A 10,890-nucleotide genomic window follows, 5' to 3' on the forward strand; every position below is an offset into this window, starting at 1 on the left:
TCGAGCGTCTTACTTTATTCTTTCCAAACTTGATGCTATTCTGGATGAAGGCACCAAGCAAGGGGCAAAGGGTCCACCCTGTCAGCCATTCCACTTCTGGATGTGTGCGCAAAAGAATGGAAAGGCGGGGCGGAGAGAGAGAGAGAGTACAGCAGGTGAGGCGCTTGCCTTACATGTGGCTGCCCTGGGGTTCGATCTGCATCATCCCAGAGGGTCCTCTGAGCTCAGAGCCCGAAGTAACCCGAGCATCGCCAGGTGTGGCCAAAAACAAAAACAAAAAAAAATTAAATGAAAAAAAAAGAAGGGGAGTCTTGAAGAGATCTGATTCATGCTACAAGATTGGAGCGGGTTGGGAAGGAGAGAAGACAGTGTTTGCCTTGCATGCTGCCTACCGAGTTCAGTCCCCAACATCCATGTGGTCCCTTGATCACCTCCAGGGATGATCCCTCAGTGCAGATCCAGGAGTAAGCCCTCAAAACTGTTGTGTGTCCCCCCCAAAAAAGGTTTTTAGGGGCCAGAGCAATGATACAGTTGGTAGGGCGTTTGCCTTGCATGCGGCTGACCCAGGTTCAATCCCTGGCATCCCATGTGGTCCCCCAAGCACTGCCAGGAGTAATTCTTGAGTGCAGAGCCAGGAATGACCCCTGAGCATTGCCGAGTGTGACCAAAAAAGCCAAAAAAAATAAAAGGCTTTCAGTAATAATTGTAAAAAAAGACCGTAGGGACCTCAAAGATAGTACAGCAGGTAAGGCACTTGCTTTGCATATGACTGATCTGGGTTTGATCTCCCGCATCCCATAAGGTCCCCTGAGCCCTGCCAGGAATGATCTTTGAGCACTGCCAGGAGTGGGAGGATAAAGAGGGGGATGACAACAAAAGACTGTGACATAAGTCACACACACAAGGACACATCCTAGCTGAACCCTCATGGAGTTCCCTAAAGGAGTCCCTTTCATAGAGACAGAAAGTGGAAGGCAGTGCCAGGCGGGCAGGGAGCACAACTATGTGCAAATGTCCTGGGGCAGAATCCAGTCTGACAGCCTGATGGGAAAAACAGCAAGGAGGCCCCGAGGAGCTGGAGTGGAGGGAGGAAGGGAGAAAAGAGAGCAGGGAGGGGACAGGGCAGGTGATGTAGAGCCCGGTGGGCGCTGGGAAGACCCGGGCTTTGTCTTCCAAGAAGCTGGGAGCATTTACTGACAGAGGAAGGACATTCTGCTCACGCGCGCCCTCTGGTGGCCGCCTCGGGAGGCTAGGCTTTGGGGAACAGGGGTCCCCTACAAGGCAGAGCTGGGCGGGGGTGGGGGTGGGAGGGGAGATGTGGCGAAATTCTGAGGTTAGAGCTCCAGGGAGGTTTCCAGGAAGCACTGGAGAGGGTGACAACGCAAGACAAAGAGGCCAGTCAGGGTGACCCCGAGGACTTGGGCCCGCCTTCTTGGAAAGATTGACTCCCCGGGACGGGGACGAGAGGGCCGGGGCGTCTTGGGGGGCAGGATGAGGACAACCGGGTCTACACGTTGGTGGCGGGGGTGCGAGGATGCTGGATCAAGCAGTTTCATCCGTAAACCGAAAAGGGGCCCTTCGAGATGGGGACCTGAGCCTGGGGAGGAAGGGGGTGACAGATCTCGTATCTGGGGCGCATGGACGTCAGAGGGACCCCCACTTCCTCCCCATTTCACCCATGGGGCAGCGAGATCGTCCAGCAGGTAGGGTCTTGCACTCGGCAGACCCGAGTTCTATCCCCTGCGTTGCACAGGATTCCCGGAGCCCACCCGGGAGGGACCCCTGAGTGCAGAGCTAGAAGCCCCCCGCCCTCCAGGAGGGCCCCTGTCCAAAAAAAATTTTTTTTTAATTTAAAAAAGAGGCAGATATGGAGTTCCCCTGGAGTGGACAAGGGGGTACTTTTAGGGTCAGCGAACGAAAGGAGGTATGGAATAAAGGGGCGCAATAGGGAGGGCCCCTCAGTAGACTAGTTGGCAAGAAGGGAACCCCCCACCCCGCCCCCCATCGGGGGGTGCATTTTTGCTAGGAAGGGGTTCTAAGTTCTCAGCAGTGAACCCTCCTCACCCCGGCCCGAGGGCCCCGCAGGCTGGCTCACAATTAAGCTGCTGGGGTGAGAAGACCCGCCCCCCCAGCCTCCCCCCCTACCCCCGCGGCCCCCCAGCCCCGCCGGAAGGGGGCGGGCGGTGGACGCCCCCAGGCGCCCTGTCGCTGCGCCTGGTTGCCCGGGAGACGGTGCGAGGCGGGCGGGGGGCGCAGCTGCGCCAAGCGTGGGGAGCTCTGGGCGGAGCGCGTTCCCACGGGCCGCCCCCTCCTCGGGCCCGCGGGGAACAGGGGGTGCGGGCAGCGCTGTTATTCTGCGTCCCGGCCACTCCCAAGGGGACTGACCCTAGCACACTCACCACCGGTCTCTCTCTCCCTTTGGGGAGGGGGTTCCTCTGGGTGATGCGGGGGCACATGGGGATTCCCCCGTGAATGTGGGGACCTTGGTGGTAGGGGGGGGAACCAGACAGAGGCTGAGATCTGGTTTACAAAAGGACGTTTTAATTAAATACAAGGGGGTGGGTGCCAGGCAGGGCGGGGGGGGGGGGGAGGGGGCGCCGCTGGAAAGCACAGGTCTCGGGGTCACCCCCCCTCTTCTCCAGGCCGCAGCAAAATGGACGGTGACCAGCAAGGGTCACCAGCCCCCCTGGGGTCGGCAGGGTACAGACAAGGGGCTGCCAGACACAAAGAAAAAAAAAAAAAAACGGGCCCCTGCCTGCTCCCCACCGCTCCCACCCCCCACTAAGGCGTTTCCGAGGCTCGGAGGCGGGATTGGAGGGCGCAGATGAACCAGTCCTGGGGCAGGGCTGGGACCCCAACATCCTCCGCGGCCCCCCTTTCCAAAGGACACTCGGTGCTCGATACCCATCCCTGGATCCTGCCAGGGGAGGGTGTCCGAGTCTGTGCCAGCCGCAGCCCATCCCCTCCCCCATTTAGGAGAGAGGAAGGTTCTGGAACAAATGTTATCTTGGGGAGGGGGGTGATGGGGGGATTGCCCTGGGACTGGGGCCCTTCCCAACCCAGGGCTGGGGTCCTCACACCCTCAGCCGGAGCCCCAGCCATCAGAGCCCCAGCCATCGCAAGCCACAGAGGGACGTGCCCCTCTCAATTCAGAGCACTGACACCCCCCCCTCACATCCCCTGAGGGTGTGGGGGGGCCCCCCACCCCCCACAGGGCCCGATCAGTAAAGGGATTGATTGGCCCTTGAAAAAATATTCTACCCGGTCCAAAAAACGAGCTATCCCAGGGAATTCGGGGGGAATCGCCCCCCAACCCCATTCCCGCTGGCTTAGTGCGGGACCCCCATTCAGTCTGGACAAACAGAAGTGGGGGGGCTTGGGGAAGAGGGGGGAGTATGGATCCAGGACACCCACCTTCAGGGCAGGTGGGACTGATTGTCACGAGATGCTGCCAAAGGCCAGAGTTGGGGAGCCCTCCCCCAAGTCTCTCACACACTCACACACCCGCCCACAGGGGGCAGCTGAGCATCCCACCCAGCCAGCAGAGACAATAAAATAAATAAACCCCTTTCACTCCCTTCCCGCGAGACCCACCCTGCCCCCCAAGTGAGTCAAAACACTCTTTGGAAGAACCCCAGTTTCTGTCCTCACCACCCCGAGTCTGTGCACTGGACACTGGGACCCTGGGACCACCCCTCCCCCATCCCGACGCACCCCCTCTCGGCAGGGGGCGGGGCAGCCCTCCCGGGGGGCACGGACACACCTGAGATTGAGTACCCGAGTGGGGGGGTGCGGCCAGGCCGCACCCCTTTTTCCCTGAACATCTCCAATGGCTTTCAGTGGGGTGCGGGGCCCCAAGCTGGGGTTGGGGGTTGTGCGGGGGTGTGTGTGTGGGGTGGGGACCCTCTGGTTTGTCGTCTATGGCTCTTCATACTTCATCCCAAACCAGAGAGAGCTCTGGGGGGCCGGTCCCAGCACCGGGAGGGTCACCTTAGCCCTGTGCCCCCCCCCTCGCCTCCCCCCCCCAAAAAAACAGGGCGTTGGTGCGGGTGGGGGGGAGCGGCAATGCAGCCCCCCCTTGCCCCGGTTTGAATGGAGGTGGGGGAGGAGAGTTAATGGTCATGGGTCATGGCTATTTACACGTAGCAGGGGGTCCCCTCCAGTCCCCTTTGTCCTGCCCCCCCCCACTGCGCTCTTGAGAAGGGCAAGGTCAGTTTGGGGTGGGGGGGTGGCATCCGCGCTGGGAGGGTGGGGGTGGTCAGTGCTCTGGAGCGCCTGTGGGGTGCAGACCCTGGGGGTTCGGGGTCGGTGGTGGGGGACACCGCCCTTACAGGCCGGCAGGGGCCGGGCTGGGCGCGGGGCTGGGCGCGGGGCTGCCCGCCAGGCTGCAGGGCAGCGAGTCGCAGGGGGAGGCGCTGCGGGCGCCGGGGCGGCGGAGCAGTTCGGGCCTGAAGTCGGGGTGCCGGCGCGCGTGCTTGGTGAGGTGGTCGCTGCGGGTGAAGCGCTTGGTGCACAGCGGGCAGGGGAAGCGCTTCTCGCCCGTGTGCGTCCGGTGGTGGCGCGCCAGCTCGTCCGAGCGCGCGAACTTCTTGTCGCAGCCCGGCCAGTCGCACGCGAAGGGGCGCTCGCCTGCAGAAGGGGGGGGGCAGAGATAGGGCAGAGGCTGGTAAGTCGCGGGGCGCCGGGCTGGGCCGCCATCCCCCCCTGCACACACCCCCAAAAGACGTCCATCTGCGGCCCCGTGGCTCGGACACCCCGACGTCCCGTCCCCGCGCTGCTTCTCCGCCCGGGATGTATTTTTTGGGCTTTTCTGGGTCACACCCAGGGCTCCCGGGACCAGGACGGGAGCCGGGCTTGAATGCTGGGCCAAGTTCAGCCCTTCGGGCGCCCCGGGATTATTTTTCATTTGTTTCTGGTTTCGGGGGCCACACCCGGCGATGCTCAGGGGTTACTCCTGGCTCTGCGCTCAGGCATCACTCCTAGCGGGGCTCAGGAGTGGGGGGGGGGACCATTCGGGGTGCTGGCGCTGGAACCTGGGTCTGTCTTGCGCCAGGCAAGTCCCGTCCCCGCTGCACCATCGCGTCGGGTCCCGCCCCCGGGATTTTGAAGGCACCTCCTGAACCAGAGGGTCCGCGCGTGCCCAGTCCCCCCAGACCAACACCCCTCTCGATCCCTCACCCCTGCTCACCGCCTCCCTTGGTTAAAAAAAAAAAAAAACACCCAGAGTACAAAGTGTGCAGAATTAGGGGGGTGGGAGGATGGCGGACGAAGGTGAATGCACCCGATTTCTCGACGCCCCCTGGTACGGGGACACGGGAAGGGCGCCCGCCCCACTCCCCGCCCGGCTGGGCCGAGGTCGGGGTGCACAGGGCCAGCCCACGGGCCCCCCGGGGCGCGGGGTCCCAGAGTCTGCAGAGCGCCCCGCCTGGCCCCGCCCCCGCAGCCAGATGGCGGGAGGGGAGGGCCGCCACCCTCTGACTTCCTCCCCTCACCCCGCCCACCGCGCCGGCCTCGCCCATCCTGCCCCCCCCCACAGCGCCAACAGCGCCATGGCCTCCCAGGGGCCCGACCCCAGAACCAGGCAACCAGGCGGGCCCAGGGGCTGGGTCACCCGGCCACAGGGCAAGCGTTGAGGTGTCCCCAGACCGCTGACCAGGGTTGAGGCAACCGCGTGGGGTGGGGGCAGGGGGCGCGCCACGCCCAGGCCAAGGGCCGTGCGCACCCGCCTTCCGATCTGCAGGCGCGCCAGGGCCAGAGGTGGGGGCGGCTGGTGGGGCGCCCCCGGTTACGGGAGGGGACCCATCGCAAGGTCCGGGGGTGCAGAGAGGCACAGAAGGTGACCCACCGGGCCCTCCCAAAGCTAGACGGGGGAGAAAAGGGGTGCAGGGGAGGGGAGGTGGGACAAGAAAACCCGACCCCCTTCCCTTCCTCCCAATCACACGCCCCCCAGTACGTTTAAGGGGCTCGAGAGAGCAGCAGCAAGCCCCTCCCCAGGTTTCTCAGGGTGTGGGGGGGCTGCAGTCTCTCAGGCAGGGGGAAGGACAGGTCCCCAAACGGTGTGGGTGTGGGTATGTATGTGTGGGGGAGGCGGGATGCTGGGGGTCACCTTCCCGGGTCACGGCCACAACTGCTACGGGCAGAAACCACCCTCTCCCCACTCCCCGAGGCCGCCCCCCACCCTCTTCCCCCAAAAAAGATCTAGAACGCTGCAGGGCGGGGGGGGGGGTTTGCAAGAAGCACCCGAAGGAACCCCTATCCCCAGGCAGTAAACCGTGAGCACTGCAAGGGGGGCCTGGGGGAAAGGGGCTGGTTTTGGGGGGAGCGGGATCAGCTTTGCAAAGGGAGGTGAGGAAAGGGCCGCCTTGACCCTGCAAGGGGCACCCTGTCCTGCGGGAGGGGGGGCCGGGGAGTACCATCAGGGGCAAGGAAGGCAAGAGGGGGGGCGCGGGGCCCCTCGGAACAGCTCACTTCCCCATTCGGGCTGAGGGGCTGCCCCCCCCCATACACACACCTCAGCTTCCAGGAAGCCGGGGCAGGGCCACTCCGACTGCCCACCTCCCCCCAAAGGCTAGCGCTGGGGGCTCATCACGCTGCACCCTCGCGGGCCGAGCGCTGGCTGGACCCTAGCGGCTCCCCCATTTGGAGACCTGCTCCCCCTAGGGGTGGGGGGCTGTCGCGGACACCAATGAAGACCACCAGGAGAACTGCGAGGGCACGGAGGGGCACCCAGGACAGCTGGCGGAGGAGGGTGCGGGGACGGCAGGTGGGTGGGGTCCTCCATCCTGAGGACTGCTGTCCCCAACGCTTTCTAAGGACATCGGCTGGTGAGGTGTGACCCTACACCCGCCAGACACCCAAGGTACCCCCCTCTACTCCCAGAACAAGCCCCACCCTCTGCCCAGTCCCTCCCCCAAGAGCTGCTCTCCAAAACTCCTGCCCGACTCCCCCCGCTGCCCACCCAGGCTCCAAGAGCTTGTGAGCACCACGCCTTAGAGACAACCCCCCCCACACTGCTCCCCAGGAACCAGACGCCCCACACTGCTACTATCTGCCACCTCCCGGCCATCTGTACCACCTTTATCAGGAAGCTGGGTGGGGGGTGGTTATCACCCAGCAATGTTAGGGGGGGCCCCAAGTCCCCACCAGTGGGCACCCCGCAGAGAGGCTCACAGCCCCTCCGGACCCCCCCACAAGACTTCCCCCTCTTCCAGAGCCCCAACCTGGGGAGAATGTCCACCAGGAGAGGTCCTCCTGCCTCAGTTTCCTTACTGATCTCTCTCCCACAGGGCCTTCCCTCTAAAGCGAGGGTCCGCCTTGCTGCCTCCCGCCACTGAAAGGGGCGTCCTCCTGCTGCACCGGGGCTGGACCCCTTACCCCCAGAAGCGTGCCCCCCCCATCTAATCCCTTCAAAGTAAAAGGATTTTCCTGACCAGCCTACTCCCCGCGCGCCCCCACCCCGCAGCCTACCCAGTGGATTAGAGGGAGCCCGGGGGAGGAGAGGGGGTGGCTCCCCTCCCTCCAATCTCATCCCAGAGGCGCCCAGAGCCTGGAGCCCTGCGCCCACGAGCTGGAGACCCGGCTCACTGCAGCGTGGAAATTGGAGGGGGGGGGATGTCTGGCGGGGAAGGGGGCGGCCGGAGCTGCCACCCTGGGGGCATGGAGCCACATCTGGGGCCCTACTCTCCACAAGACAGAGGCGCCCTGGCATAAAGGCGGGGAGGGGGGTGCTAGGGCAGCTGCTCTGCGCCCCCCACCCCAGTGCCCGGGGCAGCTCCTCCAAAGCCCTTGGCATAGCGCGCCGATTAAGGGGGGGGCACGGCGGGAAGGAGCCAGCAGCCTCTCCGCCCCCGCCCCCGCGCCCCTTTCTCGTCTCCACAGCAACCGCGTCAGCGGCACCCTGGCTCCTGCGCCCCGCCCCCCGTCCCCCCCCAGCCGGCCTCCCCACAGCCCTGAGCCCCCCTGCACCCTGGGGCCAGTCCGGGCATCCTCCCCGGCCGTCCTGGGTCTGCCCCCCAACCCTGGAAAGCGCCAGGGAAGCCCCCCCAACCTCCCCAGCACCCCAACAGAGCGCGCTTGGTGGGAGGGGGATGGAAGAGCCTGCAGAAAACCTCAAAAGCTTTTCCGTACCCCCCAAAGGCAAGGCCTGGGTGATTGATCCTGGGGGTCCCTCGGATGCCAAACCAGGAATCGTTACTAAACACAGGTGTGCCAAACCAAAGGGGACGGACCCCCCAGTTCCCGTTCTATGATAATAAAGGGGGGCTTCGGAGTAATATTGGAGCAGCCCCCTGGGGGCAAAGGATCCTTACCCTACCCGCGCCCCCCCACTTCCTGCACCCACACAGGCACAATCTCCAGGGCATCGGTGTCCCAATAAATAGTGGGGGTGAAAGTTTGCCAGTGACCTCAGGGCCTCGAGGCTTCCTAGAGGCCCCAAAGACCACCCAGGGCACCAACGGCCCCGGGCAGGAAAGGGCAACCCCACCCCGAGTCAGGTCCGGCAGTTTTGGGTTTTTTTTTGGGGGGTGCTAAGGAGGGTTCTGGGTTCCCGCATGGGAGGGGAGGGGCGGGTGGAGAGGTGGGGAAGGGGGTGCCGGCACCCGGACACCCGCTCTCATACTCCGCCGCTGCCTCCCCCGGGGCTGGGGCCGCGCCCACGCCGCCCCCGTGGGCTCCCCACGTGCTCCCACAAGCACCCTCGCACGAGGGCGGGGTTTCGCGCTGCCCTTTCCACGGAGGAGCACGAGACCCCCGCTGGGTAAGTCCTGGGTCAAGCGGCAGCGGGGCCAGGGGCACCAAAGTCAGTGCACCCCACCAAACGAAGGCGCCCCCCGGCAGCCCGGCCTCCCACGGCAGCCCGGCCTCCCACGCTCCGGCCCTTCGGGTCGTCTCCCCCGCCCCCCACGCCCCGCCCCACGCGCCGCCCCAATCCCAGCCCATTCCCAGCGTGGGCAGCGGGGCCCCAGGGGAGCAGGGCGCAGGTACGCGAGGGAAGGGGTGACCGCGGAAGGGTGATGCGCGCCCCCCAGCCCTGGCAGCCGGGATCCCCCAAACGTCCCCACTGAGACAAGTGTAGCCCAGAGACACTGGGGTGCCGCTCCCCCACCCCAACCGGTTGCCACAGCAGGTGGTAGGGGGAGGAATAAGAGGCGGACACACGGTGGGGCATCGACGCCTCCCAAATCAGGCCCCAACCCCCAGAGCCAAGCCAGGGCTCCCCCCCTCTTGCCCCCAGCCTTGTGAAAACGCAGCGAACGATGGAAACGTGCCGGGCACCCCCCACCCTGGCCGCGCGCCAGGCCGCTCTGCCGCCCTCTGGGACCAATTCGCGCGGCCACCCCGGAGGCGGAGCGCAGCCGCCGCTCCGGATCGGGGGCGGGGGGAGGCAGACAGAAAGGGGAAACTGAGGCTGGGGCCGAGCGAGAAGGTGCTGTTTCCCAGTCCACGGCGGCGCCCCCCCCCCGCCCCGAGCCCTAAAGTCACGCCCCGGCGGAAAAGAAAAGAGAAAGTCAGCCGGAGGGGGGGGAAGCGGGGGCTGGGTAGGGAGGAGAAGAGAAGGGCCGGGAGGGAGCCCACGATTGCGCCCGCCGACCCCACCAGCCCCCCAGAGCTGCCGCCGCTGCGCCCGCCAACCGCGCGCCGCCGGACCGCGTGGCCGCCACGCCCCCCGCGCGCGCCCCACCCACCGGGGCTCCGCCCTCCCGGCCGGCGCGGCGGCGGCGGCCCGGGCGCGCCCCCCTCCCCGCCCCCCACGCGCCACGCACTTTCGGGGTCCCGGCGGGGGAGGGGGCGCCCCCTCGAGGGCCGCCCCCGCGCGGGCCGGCCGGGCAGCCCGCCTCACCTGTGTGTGTCCGCAGGTGGGACTTCAGATGCGAGGACTTGTAATAGGCTTTGGCGCAGCCCGGGAAGGGACAGCGGTGGCTCTTGGCGGCGGCGGGCGCGGCCCCGGGGGCGCGGCCCGAGGACGGAGACGAAGCGGCCGAGGAGGATGAAGCTGGGGAAGCGCCCCCCGGGGCGGCGCCGGGCCCGCCGCGCAGGTCGGCCAGGATGCTGGCGGCCAGCAGGTGGAGCGCAGGGGCGCCGCCCGGGCCCGGGGAGGCGGGGGACGGCGGCGGCGGCCCCGGGGGGCCTGTGGGGGCGGCCTCGCGGAGGGGCGCGCGCACCTCCAGGCCGGCGGCGGCGGGGCCCGCGCCCTCGGGGCCCGGCCGTCCGCGGTGCACCACGGCGCCCGCCGCGATGGCCATGAGCACGTCGGCGGCGAAGTAATCCACGCACGCCACGGCCGCCGACATACCGGGCAAGGGCGCGCGGGGCGGCTGGAACGGGCGGAGCAGAGGCAGCGGGAGCGGCGCCCGTTCGGCCGGCGGCGGCAGCTCGAGTGCAGGAGGCGGAGGAAGAGGAGGAGGAGGAGGAGGAGGAGGAGGCCCGGCGCGCGCCGCCGCCGCCGCCGCCACCCGCGCTCCGCCCGCCCCGCCCCGCCTGACGCGCCCTGACGCACCGGAGCCCGCGGGGGCGGCCGGGCCCGCCCCGCCCGGAGGACGCCCCCTCGGGGCGCCGCGGCCACGCCCCCCGCCCGCCGAGCCCTCCCGGGCCTGGGCCGGCGCGCGCGGCCGCGGGGGGGCGGGGTTGGGCTGCAGGAGCCGCCCTCCGACGCGCCCACTCCGGTGCCCCGCGCTCCCTCCCCGCCGCCGCGGGGCGCACGGTCTGGAACCCCGCCTCCCGCCGGCGCGCCCCCCTTTCAGTGCCGCGCGGCTCTCTCTCCAGCCCTCCTGCCCAACCCGGGCTCCCGGGGTCCAGCGTACCCCTCCCCAAGTCCCGGAGCTCCAACCCCGCCCTCCTTCTCTCCCCAGCGCCCCCTCCACCCCCGATCGCGCCCCGCCCCGCCGCGCC

The 10,890-nt window shown here is 67.3% G+C and overlaps 1 protein-coding gene across 1 annotated transcript; it reads right to left on the minus strand.

Annotated features, from left to right (window-relative positions):
- Positions 1 to 2,519: 2,519 nt before the first annotated feature.
- On the minus strand, positions 2,520 to 10,534 carry KLF16 (KLF transcription factor 16). The gene is made up of 2 exons (XM_055126255.1): positions 9,842 to 10,534; positions 2,520 to 4,629 (listed from the first exon to the last, which is right to left on the minus strand). Exons 1-2 carry the CDS (start codon positions 10,290 to 10,292, stop codon positions 4,328 to 4,330), a joined length of 753 nt encoding a protein of 250 aa, XP_054982230.1. The 5' UTR covers positions 10,293 to 10,534; the 3' UTR covers positions 2,520 to 4,327.
- Between the last annotated feature and the right edge of the window lie 356 nt (positions 10,535 to 10,890).

This window comes from Sorex araneus, chromosome 2 (genome assembly GCF_027595985.1).
Source record: "Sorex araneus isolate mSorAra2 chromosome 2, mSorAra2.pri, whole genome shotgun sequence".
Taxonomy (NCBI): Eukaryota; Metazoa; Chordata; class Mammalia; order Eulipotyphla; family Soricidae; genus Sorex; species Sorex araneus.

Bases quoted from the DNA above. Each gene is read 5' to 3' on its own strand.
- KLF16 (XM_055126255.1), bottom strand. From the start codon at position 10,292: ATGTCGGCGGCCGTGGCGTGCGTGGATTACTTCGCCGCCGACGTGCTC. The intron at 4,630-9,841 runs GTGAGGCGGGCT...CCCCTTCTGCAG, and splicing joins CCACCTGCGGACACACACAG to GCGAGCGCCCCTTCGCGTGC.